The 23,576-nt window shown below is 44.8% G+C and overlaps 1 protein-coding gene across 1 annotated transcript in view; it reads left to right on the top strand.

The window, feature by feature from the left end:
- Positions 1-23,576, top strand: part of LOC109894815 (A-kinase anchor protein 6) — a 180,977-nt gene that overhangs the window by 147,804 nt on the left and 9,597 nt on the right. Inside the window, exons 12-13 of the mRNA XM_031828242.1 lie at positions 14,892-15,107; positions 18,572-21,997. Of these exons, the coding sequence (XP_031684102.1) occupies positions 14,892-15,107; positions 18,572-21,997 (3,642 nt within the window). The remainder of the gene's footprint in view (positions 1-14,891; positions 15,108-18,571; positions 21,998-23,576) is intronic.

Raw genomic sequence — 23,576 nt, 5'->3', positions numbered from 1 at the left:
GTTCAGTTATGTAGTTCTCTAGAGTAGAGGCTGTCAGTCAGGTACATACAGTTCAGTTCTCTAGAGTAGAGGCTGTCAGTCAGGTACATACAGTTCAGTTCTGTAGTTCACTAGAGTAGAGGCTGTCAGTCCGGTACATACAGTTCAGTTCTGTAGTTCACTAGACTAGAGACTCAGTCAGTCAGGTACATACAGTTCAGTTCTGTAGTTCACTAGACTAGAGGCTCAGTCAGTCAGGTATATACAGTTCAGTTCTGTAGTTCTCTAGAGTAGAGGCTGTCAGTCCGGTACATACAGTTCAGTTCTGTAGTTCACTAGACTAGAGTCTCAGTCAGTCAGGTACATACAGTTCAGTTCTGTAGTTCTCTAGAGTACAGGCTGTCAGTCCGGTACATACAGTTCAGATCTGTAGTTCACTAGAGTAGAGGCTGTCAGTCCGGTACATACAGTTCAGTTCTGTAGTTCACTAGACTAGAGGCTCAGTCAGTCAGGTACATACAGTTCAGTTCTGTAGTTCACTAGACTAGAGGCTCAGTCAGTCAGGTACATACAGTTCAGCTCTATAGTTCTCTAGAATAGAGGCTGTCAGTCAGATACATACAGTACAGTGCTGTAGTTCTCTAGAATAGAGGCTGTCAGTGAGATACATACAGTACAGTGCTGTAGTTCTCTAGAATAGAGGATGTCAGTCAGATACATACAGTTCAGTTCTGTAGTTCACTAGACTAGAGGCTCAGTCAGGCCAGTACATACAGTTCAGTTCTGTAGTTCACTAGACTAGAGGCTCAGTCAGTCAGGTACATACAGTTCAGTTCTGTAGTTCTCTAGACTAGAGACTGTCAGTCAGGTATATACAGTACAGTACTGTAGTTCTCTGGACTAAAGGATGTCGGTCAGATACATACAGTACTGTGCTGTAGTTCTCTAGACTAGACTACTCTCGACACACGGCAAGTATCTGTGGTGTTGGGAACAATACAAGGAGAATGAACAGTATACAGTATACAATGCATTCGGAAGTATTCAGATCCACATTTTGTTATTTTACAGCCTTATTCTAAAATTCATAAAATGATTTTTTCCCCACATTTATCTACACACAATACCTCATAATGACAAAGCGAAAACAGGTTTTTAGAAAATGTTGCTCATTTATTACAAATAAAAACAGAAATACCTTATTTACATAACTATTCAAACCCTTTGCTACGAGACTCGAAATTTAACTCAGGTGCATCCGGTTTCGATTGATCATCCTTGAGATGTTTCTACAACTTGATTGGAGTCCACCTGTGGTAAATTGATTGGACATGATTTGGAAAGGCACACACCTGTCTATATCAGGTCTAACAGTTGACAGTGCATGTCAGAGCAAAAACCAAGCCATGAGGTCGAAGGAATTGTCCGTAGATTGTGTCGAGGCACAGATCTGGGGAAGGGTACCAAAACATTTCTGCAGAATTGAAGGTCCCCAAGAACACAGTGGCCTCCATATTTCTTAAATGGAAGATATTTGGAACCCCCAAGACTCTTCCTAGAGCTGACAAACTTTGCAATCGGGGGAGAAGGGCCTTGGCCAGGGAGGTGACCCAGAACCCGATAGTCACTCTGAAAGAGCTCCAGAGTTCCTCTGTTGAGATGGGAGAACCTTCCAGAAGGACATCCATCTCTACCAATCAGGCCTTTATGGTAGAGTGGCCAGACGGAGGCCACTCCTCAGTAAAAGGCACATGACAGCCCACTTGGAGTTTGCCAAAAGGCACTTAAAGGACAATCAGACCATGAGAAACAAGATTGGTCTGATGAAACCAAGATTGAACTTTTTGGCCTGAATCGCAAGCGTCATGTCTGGAGGAAACCTTGCACCATCCCTACGGTGAAGCATAGTGGTGGCAGCATCATACTGTGGGGAAGCTTTTCAGCGGCAGGAACTAGGAGACTAGTCAGGATTAAGGGAAAGATTAACAGAGTAAAATACAGAGAGATCCTTAATGAAAACCTGCTCCAGAGCGCTCAGAACGACAGATTGTAGCGAAAGTTCACCTTCCAACAGGACAACGACCCTATGCGCACAGCCAAGACAATGTGGGAGTGGCTTCGGGACAAGTCTCTGAATGTCCTTGAGTGGCTCAGCCAGAGCCCGGACTTGAACCCAATCGAACATCTCTGGAGAGACCTAAAAATAGCTGTGCAGCCACGCTCCCTATCCAACCTGACAGAGCTTGAGAGGATCTGCAGAGAAAAATGGGAGAAACTCCCCAAATACAGATGTGCCAATCTTGTAGCGTCATACCCAAGAAGACTCGAGGCTGTAATCACTTCCAAACGTGCTTCAACAAAGTACTGAGTAAAGGGTCTGAGTACTTATGTAATTGTGATATTTCAGTTAAAAAAATGTAATACATTTGCACATTTTTCTAAAAACTTGTTTTTGCTTTGTCATTATGGGGTATTGTGTGTAGATTGATGAGGAAAAATCTATTCAATCCATTTTAGAATAAGGCTGTAAATGTGGAAAAAGTCAAGGGGTCTGAATACTTTCTGAATGCACTGTCTATCAAAATCATTATTTTTTGTGTGATTATACTGATTTGTTTTTCCAAACACAGAAAATCCAAAACAATATTATGGTACAATTTGAACCTGAAAATCATTCTAATGTTTCTAGAGCAATACTCGGTTGGAATATGGCGAATGTCAACACAAATAACATGTGAACTGGTCCCCATGTCTGATGCAGTGATGTCCAAAATACAGTATTACTCTATTCAGGATCTTTACCTGATTATCCTCTCGGAGAGTTTCTTCTGGGTGCATCAAAAAACATTAACCATCTCCCATCTAATCTTCATAACACGATTACCGCCACACTTAAAAACGAACGAACACATTCAACTAGCAGTGGATCCCACGTTATACCTTCATCCAGGAAAATAAAGATCAAGCTGTGAGGATGTTGAAGAGGACGTAGCTAATACCTTATGAATAACACCCATTCATCCCCACTAATGTGAGAGGGCAAACAAATAACCTCAACATGATAATAATGCTATCAATTAGGGTATTTATGAGAGACTGTCAATGTAATAGGGGGCTATTCAAACTGGTCAGACACCAGAGGTATGTTCAAAACTAAAAACGCTGGGTGGGTCCGTCCGGTGTGCGTGTCCAGTAATGAGTGTGTCGTTCCAGCGCCGTCACCTGTCTGCTCCCCATTAAGACCTGATGAGAATCTAACGCTGCGTTTGGCGCTTCTCTCACATGTGAAGCTACGCAATCAGACAGCCCCTCTAATGTGGTTAGCACTTGGAAAGAACAGGAGTTCTTTATTCCTAATCATGGAGAAAGTATTGATATTATATCTGGGCTGTCATATTTTATTAGTGGGACGCCGGCCACAGTAGCCTAGAATAACGTAGCGGCTCAGAGTGGGGGCTGTGCTGTAGGGAGGAGGTCAGTCAGAGAGAGGGGGTTGAAGGGTGTAGATGGACCCAGAGCAGGCAGAGAGATGAGAAGAGATTGGGCCTGACCCCCCAGGTGAGATCCCGGGCCCCACGTTGGCTTCTAGATACATTTTTTTTTTAAACAAGGTAGAAACTGACGTTAGAGCTGATATCTCTAAATCTATGGTGGCATCTCACTGCTCTCAGAGTGTGGAGGAGATAGGGGGAGGTCACTGCAGTCTGTCAAACAGAGAAAGGAACTCCACTTGGAACAAGTCGGTAATCCATTTCTCTAGTCGGAAAATACTAAAAATAGAAATGAGGTTCTGGTGAGAATTAATAAATGGGATGGTTTGATTCTTGCTGCACGAGCCAAAGTTTGACCTCAATGAAAATTGGGGCTTCTTACGGGGAGAGATTAAAACGAATTAGCTCTCTTTGCTTGAGATGGTAGGAGGGAGCAATTCAATGTGAACAGGAGGAGATAATTGTGAAATAGAACACTCTACGTCTTCCTCAGTGACATATTATCAATCTAATCCTTCTTTAAAACATTTCGTATTACAACAGATTATGGGGGAGGATGTTTGGTTTGTGGGCAAAATACTCATCCCTTAATGCCAAAGCTTGGCATGTAATCTGTGGGAATGTTTTCTAACTGATAGGCAATGTTTAACCTTCAAAAAGAAGCAATATGGTTGAGAGACAGTGGTGGGAGAAAGGTATTATTAAATGGAAGCTGTGACTAAATTGAACTGTCTGGCCCCCCAGAGCAGTCCGAACACAAAAGAGCCTAATTTTAGTCCCCCTCTGGGAAGTCTGGAATACCATATCTTAAAAGCCTTTTAATTCAATTAAACTGGGGTTATAGTATGGCTACATTATGAAGATGTCGTCTACTGGTTTCTCATTAATGCTGCTGTATGTATGTTGACAGGCGAAGGAAAGGCTGGATGCTGGGATGTTGTGCACTAAACTACTGTGTTTTGGCTTGCTGGTCAGTCCTGTTTGGTTTACTTGCATTGAGGCATCTTCAATTCACCTGATGCACGAAGTCTTGCCTTCCTACACCATCTTCAACCACACTAACAACAAGGGCATTTTGATGCTATAGTGGCTATGCCGTTATGCTTCCTGAATTGAGATTCCATGTCAATATAAAATAGTACTTGTTGTCATAAGAAATCAAATCAAAGTTGATTTGTCACGTGCGCTGAATACAACAGTATTACATACAACCTTACAGTAAAATGCTTACTTACAAGCACTTAACCAACAGTGCAGTTTTTAAGTAAAAAATAGGTATTAGGTAAACAATAGATAAGTAAAGAAAGAAAAAAAACAGTAAAAAATAACAGTAGCGAGGCTATATACAGATGGTACCAGTACAGAGTCAATGTGTGGGTGCACTGGTTAGTCGGGCTATTTGAGGTAATATGTACGTGCAGCATTATTTAAAGTGACACAATGCATAGTCCGGGCAGCCATTTGATTAGCTATTCAGCCTTTTGGTCCTAGACTTGGTGCTCCGGTACCACTTGCCATGCGGTAGCAGAGAGAACGGTCTATGACTGGGGTGGCTGGAGTCTTTGACCATTTTTAGGGCCTTTCTCTGACACCGCCTGGTATAGAGGTTCTGGATGACAGGCAGCTTAGCTCCAGTGATGTACTGGGCCGTACGCACTACCCTCTGTAGTGCCTTGAGGTCGGAAGCTGAGCAGTTGCCATACCAGACAGTGATGCAACCAGTCAGGATGCTCTCGATGTTGCAGCTGTAGAGATTTTTGATGATCTGAGGACCCATGCCAAATCTTTGTTGTTTCCTTTGGGGGAATAGGATTTGTCATGCACTCTTCACGACTGTCTTGGTATGCTTGGACCATTCTAGTTTGTTGGTGATGTGGACACCAAGGAACTTGAAGCTCTCAACCTGCCCCACTACAGCCCCGTCGATGAGAATGGGGGCGTGCCCGGGCCTCCTTTTCCTGTAGTCCATAATCATTTCCTTTGTCTTGTTTACGTTGGGGGATAGGTTGTTATTCTGGCACCACCCAGCCAGGTTTCTGACCTCCTCCCTATAGGCTGTCTCGTCGTTGTCAGTGATCCGGCCTACCACTGTGTCGTCTGCAAACTTAATGATGGTGTTGGAGTCGTGCCTTGCCATGCAGTTGTGGGTGAACAGGGAGTACAGGAGGGGACTGAGCACGCACCCCTGAGGGGCTCCAGTGTTGAGGATCAGCGTGGCAGATGTGTTGTTACCTACCCTTACCACCTGGGGGGCGGCCCGTCAGGAAGTCCAGGATCCATTTGCAGAGGGAGGTGTTTAGTCCCAGGATCCTTAGCTTAGTGATGAGCTTTGAAGGCACTATGGTGTTGAACGCTGAGCTGTAGTCAATGAATACCATTCTCACGTAGGTGTTCCTTTTGTTCAGTTGGGAAAGGGCAGTGTGGGGTGCAATAGAGATGGCATCATCTGTGGATCTGTTTGAGCAGTATGCATATTGGAGTGGGTCCAGGGTTTCTGGGATAATGGTGTTGATTTGAGCCATTACCAGCCTTTCAAAGCACTTCATGGCTACGGACGTGAGTGCTACAGGTCTGTAGTCATTTAGGCAGGTTACCTTAGTGTTCATGGGCACATTGACTATGGTGGTCTGCTTAAAACATGTTGGTATTACAGACTCAATCAGGGACATGTTGAAAATGTCAGTGAAGACACCTGCCAGTTGGTCAGCACATGCCCAGAGCACCCGTCCTGGTAATCTGGCTCAGCGGCCTAGTGAATGTTGATCTGTTTAAATGTCCTACTCATGTCGGCTACGGAGAGCGTGATCACACAGTCGTCCGGAACAGCTGATGTTCTCATGAATGCCTCAGTGTTGCTTGCCTCGAAGCAATCATAGAAGTGATTTAGCTCGCGGCTGTGCTTCCCTTTGTAGTCTGTAATATTTTGCAGGCCCTGCCACATCTGACGAGCGTCGGAGCCGGTGTAGTACGATTCGATCTTAGTCCTGTATTGACGCTTTGCCTGTTTAATGGTTCGTCTGAGGGCATAGCGGGATTTCTTATAAGCGTCTGGGTTAGAGTCCCGCTCCTTGAAGGCGGCAGCTCTACCCTTTAGCTCAGTGCGGATGTTGCCTGTAGTCCATGGTTTCTGGTTGGGGTATGTACTTACAGTCACTGTGGGGACAACTTCATCGATGCACTTATTGATGAAGCCAGTGACTGATGTGGTGTACTCCTCATTGCCATCGGAGGAATCCCGGAACATTATCCAGTCTGTGCTAGCAAAACAGTCCTGTAGCTTAGCATCTGCGTCATCTGACCACAGGCACGATTCGGTGAAACATAAGATATTACAGTTTTTGATGTCCCGCTGGTAGGATATTCGTGATCGTACCTTGTCTAATTTGTTGTCCAATGATTGTACGTTGGCAAGTAACACTAATGGTAAAGGCCTATTTCCCATTCGCCGTTGGTGGATCCTTACAAGGCACCCCGCCCTGTGTCCTCTGTACCTGCATCTCTTTCTCCTGCCAATGACGGGGATATTGGCCTTGTCGGGTGTCTGAAGTACATCCTGTGCGTCCTGCTTGTTGAAGAAAATATCTTTGTCTAATCCTAGGTGAGTGATTGCTGTCCTGATATCCAGAAGTTCTTTTTTTGCCATAAATTACGATGGCAGAAACATTATGTACAACATAACTTACAAATAACGTGAAAAAAAACCCACATAATAGCACAATTGGTTAGGCGCCCGTACAACTGCTGCCATTTCTTCAGGCGCCATTTGTCCAAACTTCCACACTTATAAATACAATGAACATTCCAATTATGTATTATAGTAGCTTTTAACCAACAATGTACGTCTGAACATTTAGATTGGAATCAACAGGGGGGCAGTTAGTTAGGATTTTAAAAGACTTGTAATTTTTGTATTTATTACGGATCCCCATGATGCAGCAGATACTCTTCCTGGGGATTAAGGCAGTTACATCACAGAATTGTTTCAATAAACAGTAGATAATACAACACATTATTACACCACTAATCTACCACTACATATCAACAATATAAAATGTATAATACCACAATGTAACAATATTACAACATTACAATGTACAGTATGTGTTTGTAGAAAGTGTGTGTGTGTTAGCGTGTGTGTCTCTTCACAGTCTGCGTTGTTCCATAACGTGTAGTCTGTTTTTTATCTTGATTTTATTGCTTCCTTGAGTTACTTGATGTGGAATAGAGTTCCATGTAGCCATGGCTTTGTGTAATAACATGCGTTGTCCAAAGTTATGTTCTGGACATGGGGACTCTGAAGAGACCCCCGGTGGCATGTCTTGTGGGTTTTGCATGGGTGTCTGAGCTGTGTGCTAGTCGTTTGAACAGACAGCTCAGTGCTTTCAGCATGTCAATACCTCTCACAAAGACAAGCAGTGATGCAATCAATCTCTCCTCTACTTTGATCCAGGAGAGAGTGACATGCATCTTATTGATGTTAGCTCTCCATGTACATTTAAGGGCCAGCCGTGCTGTTCTGTTCTGGGCCAACTGTAATTTGCCTATGTCCCTCTTTGTGGCACTTGACCATATGACTCGGCAGTAGTCCAGGTGTGATAAAACTAGGGCCTGTAGGACTTGATTTGTTGATAGCGATGTGAGGAAGCAGAGCAGATTTTTATTACAAACAGACCTCTCCCCATCTTAGCTACCGTTGTGTCAATATGTTTTGACCATGACATTTACGCCAAACAGTTTAGTCTCCTCAATTTTCCTCAATTTCCACATTGCAAGATTCATTGCAAGATTGAGTTGAGGTTTAGCCAGCTGCCCTGGGGAATGCCCAACTCCACCTTGGTTATGTTGGAGAGGCTTCCATTAAAGAACACCCTCTGTGTTCTGTTAGACAGGTAACTTTTGATACATGATATAGCAGAGGATGTAAACACATCTGTTTTTTTCCATTTGCCCTACGTGTAGAGTACCCGTCCCCGCACCTACCCTATAAGCGTGCTGAAAGTCTGTTGTAATTTGTCTACTGTGAAATAGCATTGTATCTGGTCCAACACAATTTTTTTCAAAGGTTTACTAAGGGTTGGTAGCAGGCTGATTGGTGGGCTGTTTGAGCCAGTAAAGGGTGATTTGCTATTCTTGGGCAGCGGAATGACTTTAGCTTCCCTCCAGACCTGAGGGTACACAGGTTCCTGTTGGCTTAGATGTATCTCGTTATACAACCCCCTAACTATTTGTCAATCAGTCTATTACCCAAGTTAATTCCCTGTCAGACACTCAGGTGTCTTCCTAGTGTTGTATGAGAGAGAGAGAGAGAGAGAGAGAGAGAGAGAGAGAGAGAGAGAGAGAGAGCGAGAGAGAGAGACGCTGGCAGTAAGTGACAGAAAGGATTGAGCTGGAGGCAGTGAGTCTAAACTATGGGAATATGTGTGTGGGAACAAGAATTCATTACACTCATTTGAGATAACAAGTGCTTGTGGTTTTAATTGACTTAATCAACAAATAGAATTAATCAGAGATTTCTAATTAATGGTAATTGATTGAATATCCACTGGGTCACTGTCAGAGTTAAATCCCTGTTTCTGTTCCTTTCAACTGGAGGGCGTCTCGTTTGTCCTTGTCATCACCATCTTGTCCACATGTATTGAAAATGGACAGACTGAGGATGTAAAGGATAGAAGGAGAGCTGTCGATATGTTCTTTTAGAGAACAGCAAACAACATTTTGCGACATACATTTCTTTCCGAGTCTTATTGAACCACTGGCTGTAGAATGGTGTTATTTTGAGGTCTATTTTTTTTTTTTTATAATGTCATATCATGGAGTAGTACTTTCTCTGAAAATTATTGTGGATTTTATTAGGGGAAATGTAACCAAAATCTCGCTCTTGAAGGTACAGTTGTAGGATCTTAATTCGCAGCAAGATATTCCTGCAGCAACAGGATTTGAATAATAATGTTGCTTGGTCTTGGTCTGTGGTTAGGCTACTATCTGGCCAAAATGATCCTACATGAAATATGCAATACTGTTAATATAACTGTGTATTAGTGTGGGTTTTCAGTGAATTTATGTTCATCATGAAGCTCATCTGCATTTCCTGCCATGCAGGAAAATTATCCGCAACAAAACTGATCAAATTAAGATCATACACCTGTAGTTGTCACCTGATCTGTTGCACCTGTCCTTGTGCTTGTCTCCACCCCCTCCAGGTGTCGCCCATCTTCCCCACTTATCCCCTGGGTATTTATACCTGTGTTTTCTGTCTGTTTGTGCCAGTTTGTCTTGCTTGTTCAAGTCAACCAGTGTTTTGTCTCTGCTCTTGGTCCCCACTCCTGCACCCGCCCACCTGACCACTTTGCCTGTCCCTGTCCCTGTCCCTGAGCCTGTCCCTACTGTCCCTGTACCTTGGCCTCTACTCTGGATTATGGACCCCTGCCTGTCTTGACCTGTCGTTTGCCTGCCCCTGTGGTTACAATAACATTGTTAACTTCACAGTCTGCACTTGGGTCTTACCTTGATTCCTGATAGTTGTTGCATAGACACTATTAGAGGTCGACCGATTATGATTTTCAACGCCGATACCGATTATTGGAGGACCAAAAAAGCCGATACCGATTAATCAGACAATTTTTTTTCTTCACATTTGTAATAATGACAATTACAACAATACTGAATGAACACTTATTTTAACTTAATATAATACATCAATAAAATCAATTTATCCTCAAATAAATAATGCAAAAACAAAGTGTTGCAGAAGAAAGTAAAAGTGCAATATGTGCCATGTAAGAAAGCTAACGTTTAAGTTCCTTACTCAGAACATGAGAACATATGAAAGCTGGTGGTTCCTTTTAACATGAATCTTCAATATTATCAGGTAAGAAGTTTTAGGTTGTAGTTATTATAGGAATTATAGGACTATTTTTCTCTATACCATTTGTATTTCATATACCTTTGACTATTGGATGTTCTTATAGGCACTTTAGTATATACAGTGCCTTGCGAAAGTATTCGGCCCCCTTGAACTTTGCAACCTTTTGCCACATTTCAGGCTTCAAACATAAAGATATAAAAGTGTATTTTTTTCATCAACAAGTGGGACACAATCATGAAGTGGAACAACATTTATTGGATATTTCTAACTTTTTTAACAAATCAAAAGCTGAAAAATTGGGCGTGCAAAATTATTCAGCCCCCTTAAGTTAATACTTTGTAGCGCCACCTTTTGCTGCGATTACAGCTGTAAGTCGCTTGGGGTATGTCTCTATCAGTTTTGCACATCGAGAGACTGAAATTTTTTCCCATTCCTCCTTGCAAAACAGCTCGAGCTCAGTGAGGCTGGATGGAGAGCATTTGTGAACAGCAGTTTTCAGTTCTTTCCACAGATTCTCGATTGGATTCAGGTCTGGACTTTGACTTGGCCATTCTAACACCTGGATATGTTTATTTTTGAACCATTCCATTGTAGATTTTGCTTTGTGTTTTGGATCATTGTCTTGTTGGAAGACAAATCTCCGTCCCAGTCTCAGGTCTTTTGCAGACTCCATCAGGTTTTCTTCCAGAATGGTCCTGTATTTGGCTCCATCCATCTTCCCATCAATTTTAATCATCTTCCCTGTCCCTGCTGAAGAAAAGCAGGCCCAAACCATGATGCTGCCACCACCATGTTTGACAGTGGGGATGGTGTGTTCAGGGTGATGAGCTGTGTTGCTTTTACGCCAAACATAACGTTTTGCATTGTTGCCAAAAAGTTCCATTTTGGTTTCATCTGACCAGAGCACCTTCTTCCACATGTTTGGTGTGTCTCCCAGGTGGCTTGTGGCAAACTTTAAACAACACTTTTTATGGATATCTTTAAGAAATGGCTTTCTTCTTGCCACTCTTCCATAAAGGCCAGATTTGTGCAATATACGACTGATTGTTGTCCTATGGACAGAGTCTCCCACCTCAGCTGTAGATCTCTGCAGTTCATCCAGAGTGATCATGGGCCTCTTGGCTGCATCTCTGATCAGTCTTCTCCTTGTATGAGCTGAAAGTTTAGAGGGACAGCCAGGTCTTGGTAGATTTGCAGTGGTCTGATACTCCTTCCATTTCAATATTATTGCTTGCACAGTGCTCCTTGGGATGTTTAAAGCTTGGGAAATCTTTTTGTATCCAAATACGGCTTTAAACTTCTTCACAACAGTATCTCGGACCTGCCTGGTGTGTTCCTTGTTCTTCATGATGCTCTCTGCGCTTTTAACGGACCTCTGAGACTATCACAGTGCAGGTGCATTTATACGGAGACTTGATTACACACAGATGGATTGTATTTATCATCATTAGTCATTTAGGTCAACATTGGATCATTCAGAGATCCTCATTGAACTTCTGGAGAGAGTTTGCTGCACTGAAAGTAAAGGGGCTGAATAATTTTGCACGCCCAATTTTTCAGTTTTTGATTTGTTAAAAAAGTTTGAAATATCCAATAAATGTCGTTCCACTTCATGATTGTTTCCCACTTGTTGTTGATTCTTCACAAAAAAATACACTTTTATATCTTTATGTTTGAAGCCTGAAATGTGGCAAAAGGTTGCAAAGTTCAAGGGGGCCGAATACTTTCGCAAGGCACTGTATATATATAAATCGGCCAGATCGGTGTCCAAAAATACTGATTTCCGATTGTTATGAAAACTTGAAATCGGCCCTAATTAATCGGCCATTCCGATTAATCGGTCGACTTCTAGACAGTATGGTTTTAATATCACAGATAGTCAGATAGTTTTCAGTATGGACTATACCACCGTTTTTAAAACTCATTTAGGGCAGGTTTCCCAGTTCCAGATTAAACCTAGTCCAGGACTAAACAGCATTCTCAATGGATATTCAATTGAAAGAGCTTTTTAGTCCAGGACTAGGCTTAATCTCTGTTTAAGCAACCATCCCATGTTGAATGATCAAATTAAGATCCTACACCTCTACTGTAGACCTGCTTTTATGTAAAGAGGATGCATTGAGAGACAGAGATGCGTACTTGGGAGGTCTCCATTTGCCTGTGCTGTGATTACTGCACCTGCTCTAATAGGACTGGGTCTGCAACCTACTACAGATTCATACAGTACACAAGATGGATCATGCCCTGTGATAGAGTCCTGACTCCTGAGGAGCATGTGATGAGCTCTGAATAGCCATCTCTAATAGTCATCTCTAACAGCCTCTAGATTGTGTTTCCAGCTCGACCGGGGCCGCATATTACCAGACAGCTGATCTTAAGAATCCTTTATTAAAAAACATCTGATAGGTGGTCTTGACAGACCAGTTAATTTGAGAGATGGCCATTTTGGTTTTTGTTGTGTTTTTTTGGTTGGGCTTTGTGATATCTGGATAAGGACAATAGAGCGTCTTGGAGAGAGGCCAGTTTTTTTTTATTTTAGCAGCACTGACTGGTAGCCCTTCCCAAATCTCGGCTTGAAACGGACTCATTGTATGGTTCTCTCTCTGCATACAGGGGGAATGCAGACAGCCCACTCCACTGCTCCATGCATTTGGAAAAGCTTTTTAGCAAATATTGGCAGACACCCCTAGCCTCTATGTCAATAAGGACTCAATCAGGAGGGGAAATCAGTTTATGAAACGCAGCAATGCAGAAAGAATGAGGCCGAAGGAGTTGTGAGGAGGGTGTTTGGAAATGTAAAAAGCTTGATCTTCCAGTGCCCATTTAGCACGATGCTATTGGCCATAGTTGTAGCTTTCTAATCTAATCGTGTGGAGTCGTACTGTAGCGGATATGAATATGAGATTTCTCTTGCCTTGACTTACCTGTAGGTACATAAGAACCAGTCTGAGAGAGAAACAAGCAGCTTCAGGATCTACTGGTTCCCATTGCAATGAGCCTGTAGTGTGTCTGAGTGTGTATCTCAAATGGCAACATGCGCCCTGGTCAAAAGTAGAGCACTGTATAGGGAATAGGGTGGCATTTGGGATGGAGTTCATGTGTGTGTTTTTTAGTAATCTGTCAGTTGTCGAGGGGCTACTGACTCTCTAAACCCATGGCTATTGTACAGGGTAACTTTATCACTGACAACAACCTTCCCCCTTCCTCTCAGAACACAGCCATTGCATTTTGCAATCACATTACCTGTTTAAAAAGACCAGGGAGGGCTGTAAATATATGCTAAAACGGGGTGGAAACTGCTGAGAAAAATCCAATTTGAATGTAATAGTGTTTAATATTTATTGGAAAATGTAAAGAAAATGTAAGGGAATGCTTTTCAGAGCAAGCAGGATTTACATAAATTGTTCTTCCAATGTTTTTGTCCTTTTGCACACAGACAGGAAGGAGCATTGGTTCTCTAGTCACTATGCCATCGCTGCATATTTAAAAAGGGGGTCTTGGCCTGGGCCACACACACATTGGTGTTTCACTGTTTAAGAAGGTGTTAGTATGTGTTGTGGTTGTTGCGGTTCCATTACATGGGACATCATACCACCACACACTGCAGCAGCTAGCGTATTGAAGTGAAAGCAGCCTACAGTGGGGGCTTTGCCCTTTTAATGTTGAATCTTTCTCCTCTTTATGGAAGACATAAAAGAGGGTAGGAGCCTGATTTACATGCCATCCTGACAGGGCATATTGTTGTGGAGACCTCATCAGTGGCGTAGGGGGGTAGTCCGGGGCGTAGTGAGGGTAGTCCCAGGTCGCCCCTGAAGTGTGGCTGTGGAGGGAAAAGGAGAGGCTGCGACTGTGTCTCAAATGGTGCCCTATTCCCTAAACAGTGCACTACTTTTGACCAGGGGTTCTGGTCAAAAGTAGTGCACTATATAGGGAATAGGGTACCATTTGAGACATTGCGGGGTCTGGGTTGCATTAAGCCACGTTTAAGCAAAACAGCAGCAGTAGTAGGAGCAGTAGGGAAAAGAAGCACGGCTTTAAAGAGAATAATAAAATGCTAATTTTAAAATCACACATTTGTAGGCTTTACAGAGAGAGAAAAAATATACCATAGCCATATTCAATTAAGTTCATTAGCAGGTTTTTGGCTGTTAATGGTTTGACAGCTTCGTCTAACTCTTTGAACTATAAAGACTCGTACACACATGCTGGTATTCATGACTTCTTCTCCTGAGTCCCCCACTCCCCACCATGGTGCCAATTAATATGGTTACAAAGGCTACTGTAACTAGGCCTCTTAAAACCTACTGTACACTATGAAATGTGCTCTAAAGGAGTATTCCAAACTTTTTACAGTTTTATGTTGACTCTCTTTTTCTCTCTCGCCTCGCTCTCTCACTCTCCGCCTCGCTCTCTCACTCTCCTCCTCGTCTCTCTCCTCCTCTCTCTCCCTCTCCTCCTCTCTCTCCTCCTCTCTCTCCCTCTCCCTCACCCCTCTTCTCCATCTCCCCCTCCCTCTCCTCCACACCCCTCTCTCTGCCCCCCCCCCCCCTCTCTAGTCTCTGTGTCTGGAGGTACGTGGAAGGCGTAAGGGCGTGTCCTCTGTACTGAGGTTGTGCCAGCGGCTGCAGGAGCAGCAGAGTGTTTCAGACTCAGACCAACAGGCCCTGCAGCTTCAGCTGCTCACCGTCAACCTGGAGCGTCGCTGGGAGGCCATCGTCATGCAGGTGCTGCAGTGGCAGACACGCCTCCGGAGGTCCCTGGGGACAGATCAGGTGAGACCTCAAACATGCCTTGCATGGCACCACTTGGTTCAAATACTGTTAAGATACTGACCTGACACAATAGGGGAACTCAATAACGGTATAAGCAGTATACAGTTTATACAATATACTGTATAAGGTACCTCTCAGAGCAGATGAGACCTCAGCCCAGCCTGGGTGGCACAACTTGGTTCATGCAAGTCTGACTGTAAAGATACCTAGTACAGGGATGGGTGACTCCAGTCCACAAGGGACTTTGGGTGTCTGCTGCTTTTCTCACTTAATTGCAGAATTGACCACTTAGATACAGCTGGTCACGTGGATATACTTTGTACACAGGGCGGCAGATAACCTAGCTGTTAAGAGCGTTGAGCCAGTAACCGAATGTTCGCTGGTTCGAATCCCCGAGCTGACTAGGTGAAAAATCTGTCGATGTGCCCTTGAGCAAGGCACTTAACTCTAATTGCTCCTGTAAGTTGCTCTGGATAAGAGTGTTTGCTAAATGACTAAAATGTACATTTATATACTAGCAGCTAGCTATACATTCCGTTTCAGTCATAAAAGTTCCGTTTATACCCTCTAAAGAAGCCTCAACTCTAGAATGACCTATTTATGAGTTGTATTATTCCTCTCAAAGTGAACTGTCCAGGAGTAAGTTATTTAGGCCAGAGAAAAAGAAGATAATGCAGTGCCTGGTAATAATGTAGTGCACTGTAACTATAATGGAGTAATACTAGTGATGTATACGGCAGGGAAAGTGGCTGTGGTACATTTGGATATACGGGCTACGTACCAAATGGCACCCTTTTCCTATAGTGAGCTACTTTTGACCAGGGCCCAAAGGAATAGGGTGCCATTTCAAGTCAAATCAAACTTTATTCGTCACACGCGCCAAATACAACAAGTGTAGACCTTACCGTGAATTGCTTACTTTTGGTACGCAGCCTTGGATATATGAAAGGAGGGGGAAGGGCGGCTGGTTGGAGATGGTCCCTTCCCATCTGACTGAACCCAGCATTGAACCCACTCCATCAGCAGGTGGTGTTGCCAAAGAATCATTGACTGACGTTAATGTGTTAAGTGCACCATTCTTCCACGAGATATTCCATCATTTGGTATTTTGTTGATGGTGATGGAAAATGCCGTCTCAGGCACTGCTCCAGAATCTTCCATAAGTGTTCAATTGAGTTGAGATCTGGTGACTGAGAAACACACACACACACCCCCTTTTAAAACCCGTTACGCTCCTATGAGACCCCTCTTTCAAAGACACTGAGATCTCTTCTTCTAGTCATGGTAGCCAAAAGAATGGGCAACTGGGCATTTTTATACATGACCCTAAGCATGATGGGATGTTAATTTCTTAATTAACTCACAGCTGTGGTTCACACCTGTGTGGAAGCACCTGCTTTCTATATACTTCCCTCATTTACTTAAGTGTTTCCTTTATTTTGGCAGTTACCTGTATGATCTCAAGGCATGCCTTCACAATGCGACTCTATAGCCATTGATGACATTCTATACAGTACATAGGCTCAACCCCAGCCGTTCTACATTTCTACAGTGTGATATCTGGCAGTGTGAGACTATTCTATACACAATCCCCATTTTGCTCATGAATGCGTAATGGCACAAGGCTCAGCTCCAAATTTAGCAAATAGAGGCTTGTTAAAAAGTGGTTAGAGTAGTACATGAGTAGTTGCTCTGTAAGGTACCGGTGTTTCCATCAGTCTGTTTATGTAATGTGGAGAACAGATGGAATCGCCGTTAAATCTGTAACTCAGTAGAATGGCCGCCACAACCAACACCTCTTCTATTCTCATGTAGATTAGATGGACATCTTCACACATAGTCCATAGTCTCTCTCTCTGTCCTCTCGTCCACATTCCTGGAGGACAGCAACGTGCTACTGTGGACCGGGGTCGGGGTTAATCCAGTCAATTCGGGAGGTGAATTGAAGTACATGAATTAAAGTGTGAAAAATGCCCTTCGAAAACTATCCCCAAAGAAAATCCCCATAGAAACCGAAATGTAACGTTATGACTCACTACCTGAACCCATCCCTGCTGTGATGGAAGCTTCATCCTCAGCTCCTGTACAAAATCCTAATGCAGGCAGGGTTTTTGGGTTGGTTGGTTGTCCACTCTGTTATAACCACTCCAGTGCAACAGGAAGAGAAGACAAATAGCAAAAGCAACTAGAAATCTGACCTTGCAGGCTGAAGTGCAATTTCACCGGGAGGATGTGTTCAGAATAGGGGAGAAACATAACACATATTCGCTGGGTTTTGTTTCTAAATGAAATACTGTGCTCAATGATAAAACGGCTGTGGCCACGACAGTCCCTTCTGTAGACACCGGCCCCACACTCTGAGACATTGCAGGGCTAGCAGGGCCCGCCTTTTCTAGCGTTTGTGAAAATGAGAACGTTTTTCAACTTGGGTATTTTCCATGTGGCGCGGAGGTGTGTTTAAAGGCAATTATTCTCCTGTCAGTAAGGGGATTCTTGTCTTATTAGTTGCTCATAAATTGCCCAATAAGACTGCCTAACCTGTGTTCCTTGTGTGTTCCTTGTGTGCTCCTGGTGACCATTTAGTTCAATACTATATGTGTGTTATTAAGGTGTGTTATTAATACTACAGGTGACGGCTTTAGTTCAGATATCTTCTGAGCACTAAGATCATCTTAAAGGGGTAATCTACAGTACAGACAACAACAAAGCGGACACTGTACCACTGTTTTGGTAAACCACTGTTTTGGTAAACCACTGTTTTGGTAGCGGAGGGTGGACGAACAATGATCGTGGTGAAAACTCACCCCTGATTAGTTAGTTAGTTAGATAGTTGCTTGGTGCAACGTTTAGTCGTGTTGTCTAGGTTAGCTGAGGCAGCTAGCGCAGAGATAATAATGATTTTGATTTGATTAGACTGATTGATTGTTCTCACAACGGAAGGTTTTATCCTGCATTAGCAATCCCAGCTTAGAGTCATTAGGATTTCCCTTATCAGCAAGTAGAGAATAAACAGAAATCTAATAAAAATTCATTGCACCGGGTGTGCCACATAGCAAGCGTTAGATTTACCACTTTATTAGATTAATGAGATAAAAATGGCTAATATAAATAGGCCCTCTCTCTTATATTAACGAGATGCCAAGCAATTTGTATAATTGTGTCCTCCTTAGCAAAATGTCTGTGTCTAAGCACATTTCAAGACAATGGCACTTTGTTTGAGAGTTGTGCTATGGAATGCATTGCTTATTAAATACTCTGATTATGTGATTTAGAATCCTGCCTAAAATGTAAAGTACTGTATGCATCATTTTTTTCAGAAGATATCATTTGATTTCAGTTATTAATCCAGTATAAAAAAAACAGGATACATTTTTTGATTGATTTCAGAAGTGAACCTTGTCATTTCAATCATTTTGAACCATTTAATTTGAGCTTCTCCTTTTTATCTCTCTGTCTCTTGGAAGGTCCCGGGGAACCTTGTAGAGGCTGGTCTCATGGACCTCCACGGCCCAGTAGAGGACTCCTGGGAGTGGGATGAAATGGACATGACTATCGTGGAGCACATGGAGCCACAGGAATTTGATGACAAACAAAACGCTGAATGTGATTCAGGTCCAGGATCCCCCGGGGCCAGTTTAGACTATGACAAGTCCGAGGCGAGCCTGCATGTTACTCAGCAAGGAATATTCTTGAGCGAATCATCCAGAGTGATGCCTCTGTCTTCTCAGTGTCCCAGTGTCTATCAGGTGTACAACCTGCATAATGTAGAGCTCTACAGACAGCCTCAATTCCCCTCCGTACACAAGACCTCTTCTCCAGCCAAAGCTGGGAGAAAGCAGCCTCTTCTGAAGAGCCTGAGCAAAGACTCCTCCTTCTCATCTGTGGAGTCCTTGCCAGACCTCCTAGGGGGACTGCTCGGCGGGGGGATGCATGGGGGCCGCGGCGAGTCTGCCCGCAGATCAGAGAGCGAGAGCGGGATAGTCAGCGAGGGCGACACAGAGACCACGGCCAACTCCGAGATCTGTCTGGAAGACCCCAGGAGAAGGGGCAGCACCTCCCTCACACCGCCCACAGGAGACGACTCGCCTGGGGAAAAGGACGAAGAGAGGGACAGGGTGTGTGATGAGGACATTGACAGGATCCTGGAGCGGGCCAACAATGTAGCTCTGTATGGGGACTGTGTGGCTGTCACGGCACTGAGAGACATAGACAGAGACCAAAGTAGATCCAAAGCAGGGAAGAAGAGGAGAGGAGGAGAGGAGGGATGTGGAGGAGGGGAGAACTGGAGGAGACACAGGAGAGAGCCTGGTGTGGAGATCCTGATCAACGGACGTGGCTTCTGCCCTGACACCGAGGAAGATGAGACTCACGATGAGAGGAGAGTGACAGGAGGGAAGGGCCGTAGAGACGGAGAGATTCCCCATCTGTCCCAGGGGTCGTCCCTGGAGTCCCTATATGCAGCGGGGGAGCTATTTCCATCCTGCAAAGACACTCTGCAGCGCTCCATGTCTCTAGAGAGCTGGCTGGCCCCATGTAAGAGCTGGGAGAAGGCCGAGGGAGAGGGAGATGGAGGCAGCCAGGGCAGCCTGAGGGAGCTGGGCCTGGGCATCGGAGCCATGGAGCCCACAGGGGAACTGAGCCGTAGGACTCTAGAGCTCCTCAAACGCCTGGAGAACATCCAGACCCCACTACACGACCTGAAAATGACACGCAGCATCTCTGACATCACCCTGCTGAGCAGCAAGTCCCTGCGCCTCCCGGGGGCCGGATACGGATCTGGGGGGCCCGGGCATGCTGGGCGCCTCTCCGGGGGCCGGGGTGGTCCCCCCTCCTCAGTCAACGAGAGCTCGGCGGCGTCTCTGACGGAGCTGAGCAGCACGGAGGACTCGTCAGTGGGCTCTGAGGACCTGGCTGTGCTTAGGAACCGCTGCTGTCTGCTGGACTCCAATGCCTCCTTCAGGAAGCACAACCACCGGGCCCAGCCGGGAGGTCATCATGGAGGTCACAGGGGTCATGACGAGGCGGACGCCAGCATCAGCATGGTGGTCAACGTGTCGTGCACCTCGGCCTGTACGGACGACGAGGACGACAGTGACCTTCTGTCCAGTTCCACGCTGACCCTGACTGAGGAGGAGCTGGGTATCAAGGAGGACGAGGAGGAGGACTCTTCAGTTACCTCTGAGGAGGAGTACACAGAGGGCTCCTTCGCCATGGGCCTGGAGTACATGAAGAACGAGTTCCACAACTGGATCCAGAAGCCCTCCCGCTCCCAGCAGCAGTCCCAGTCCGGCTCCGGCAGAGACAAGAACCAAGGGGATGACCCTCTAGGGGACGAGCTGCAGTGTGGCACCCTTTCCAGAGATAACACTAGCAGGCCGTCTGTAGGCAACGAGCGCCACTCCTTCCTGAGCCCCACGGCGCTGAGGCTGCTTGAGTCCCACACCAACAGCATCGTGAAAAAGGAGTGTCTCCAAGGGCGGGACGTGGTGGACACCAACAGGAAGAACGCCACAAGGAGCTACATTAGCCAGTTTGTAGATGACATGGAGAACGGGAACGTGGACAACTCTCAAATCAAAGGGAAGGATGAGGACGATGAGCTGTTGAGAGAGGAGGGGAGCCTCTTCACCATGAAAGGGGAGTCCTTCAAAGAATTCTATGTGAACGAGTCATCGATGAATGGAGGGGGGGACCAAAGAGGGGGTATGATCACGTCCACCACGCCGTCTTCATGTGAGACGCTGTCCCAGCTCCAGGCCAAAGAGTCATCTCTAGAGGGCCAGCTCCGAGGGGAGATCCCCTGCCACAGCTCCAGCCACTCTTCCCCCTCTCTCTCTCCCCTGGAGGACTGCCGGGGGTCCCACCAACACCACATCCTGCAGAGAACACCACACTCTGGGAACAACAGCCAGGAGAACCTCTTCTCCTCCTTCCTCAGTGATGTCCACACCCAGCAGAGCAGACAAGAGGCCGGCTCCAACCCGGGCCCAGACCCCAACTCAGACCGCCCCTGCTGCAGCCACCCCCACCCCCAGCCTCCCCCACGCAAGGACCAGAAGAGTCAGGAGAACGTGCACAACTTTGTGATGGAGATCATTGACATGGCTTCTGTGGTTCTGAAGAACAAAGAGAGCCAGGCGGAAGACCAAGAGAGACCTGGACAGACTGGAGCCCAGATCAGGGACAAGGTCCTGGAGCACTCCCACCGGCCCATTCACCTCCGCAAGGGAGACTTTTATTCCTATCTGTCCCTCTCCTCCCACGACTCAGACTGTGGAGAGGTCAGCGTCTGCTTAGACAGCAAAAGCACCACCCCCTTACTGTCGACTACCCCAGACATCCGGGACGAGGAGATGCTGTTCGAGGCCTGCACTGAGGAAGTGTACCTGGGACCTCCTCTCTGCTACAGCATGGCCATCACCAAGAGGCCCAGGAGGCACAGTCCCAAACTAATGGACTACTATTCCTCCTCTCCCTCTGCCCAGAGTCAGATCCAAGCACCTCTGCCTGCATGCAATGAATACCAAAAAGCACATGGTATTTCTCCTGGAAGTATAGCTGAGAGCCAGCTACAGTGCCATAATGAGGCTTCTTATCTTAATCCGTTACCATGTGAAACTCTGATAGACACTGTTGAATGTTTAGCAGATACTGAAATGCTTGAATCCAATATTTCCCCTGTAATGACTAAGATAAGAGTCTCTTGCTCCAGTACAAATCCTTTAAAAGAGGAAGGCAGCCTCTGTATTAATCCTAAAATTAACTGTCCCCCGATAAGAAAGTGTGATAGAGATGAAAAAGGGCCTTCTTCACAGTGGATGAAACAGAAGAGTGCCAGGAAAGGCCACAGCTCTCTTCAGGAAGTCAAGTCAACTCATAAACAGCAACAGGTGAGTTTAGACATTATACCCACCCTTCTATCTTGCGGTAATAGGACTGGTGTGCATTTCAGTCTGTATGTATTCATATCTGGGACTAAATATTGAAGAGGTATTTTTATTCACACCTTCGTTCATCCCCTCCCCTCCCTCCTCCGCCTCTTCTTCCCCTGAAGTGTCGATGGAAGAGGGATTTGCCTAGAATCCTCCGAATGTTAAGGTCTACGGAACAGAATAATCATAATCAGTCAGATTATATTATGATTCATAAGCAATAATTCCTGGCGAAGAATCATTACTTAATTTCATGACTGAATTAGCATGTGTTTGTGTTCTTTTAAGCGGTTTCTCTATTTCATATGCTAAGTTGCCAGGGCTCTGGCTGCTCTCTTCAGAAACCTGATGCCTGACCTTCTACCACACTATTCTTTGTCTGTGTCAATTGTTGAATAATTAAGTGATTACCTTGTAAACTGCCGTAATTATAAAAACATCCAACAAAGGAAGCTAAAAGGTGGGGTAGTTTGGGCTGGTGTAGACATAATGATTCTTCTACAGGCAGGAAATGTAATTGATACACAGATCTTTACAAACAGATTCTTCAAATCATTTTTTTTTTTGTCACATGCGCCGAATACAACAGATGGTGGACCTTACCATGAAATGCCTTCTTACAAGCCCTTTACCAACAATTACTGTAAAGAAATAGAGGCTAAAAATAACGCGGCTATGTGCAGGGGATACCGGTACGGTGATACAGGTTAGTTGAGGTCATTTGTACATGTCGGTAGGGTTAAAGTGACTATGCATAGATAATAAACAGCAAGTAGCAGCAGTGTAACAACAAAGTGGGGAGGGCAGGGGGCAATGTAAATAGTCTGGGTGGCCATTTGATTAATTGGTCAGCAGTCTAGAAGCTGTTTAAGGAGCCTTTTGGACCCACAGTGGCAAGAAAAAGTATATGAACCCTTTGGAAATACCTGGATTTCTGCATAAAATGTTAATAACATTTGATCTGATCTTCATCTAGGTCACAACAATAGACAAACACTGCTTAAACTGATAACACACAAACAATTATGTGTTTTCATGTCTTTATTGAACACATTGTGTAAACATTCACAATGCAGGGTGGGAAAAGTACGTGAACCCTTGGATTGAATAACTGGTTGACCCTCCTTGTTTCAGTTCAGCAATATTCATGGTATGTCTGGTGTGAACTGCTCTCTTGAGGTCATGCCACAGCATCTCAATCTGGTTGAGGTAAGGATTCTGACTGGGCCCCTCCAGAAGGCGTATTTTCTTCTGTTGTTGTTGAGTTTTGGATCGTTGTCCTGCTGCATCACACATCTTCTGTTGAGCTTCAATTAGCTGACAGATAGCCTAACATTCTCCTGCAAAATGTCTTGATAAACTTGGGAATTGATTTTTCAGTTAATGATAGCAAGATGTCCTGGCCCTGATGCTCCCTCCACCATACTTTACAGTAGGGATGAGGTTTTGATGTTGGTGTGCTGTGGCTCTTTTTCTCCACACTTAGTGTTGTGTGGTCCTTCCAAACAACTCGACTGTAGTTTCTTCTGTCCACAGA

Source organism: Oncorhynchus kisutch, linkage group LG7 (assembly GCF_002021735.2).
Source record: "Oncorhynchus kisutch isolate 150728-3 linkage group LG7, Okis_V2, whole genome shotgun sequence".
In the NCBI taxonomy this organism is placed as follows: Eukaryota; Metazoa; Chordata; class Actinopteri; order Salmoniformes; family Salmonidae; genus Oncorhynchus; species Oncorhynchus kisutch.
Note: the sequence above shows the minus strand (reverse complement) of the source record. Positions and strands in the feature narration are given on the sequence as shown.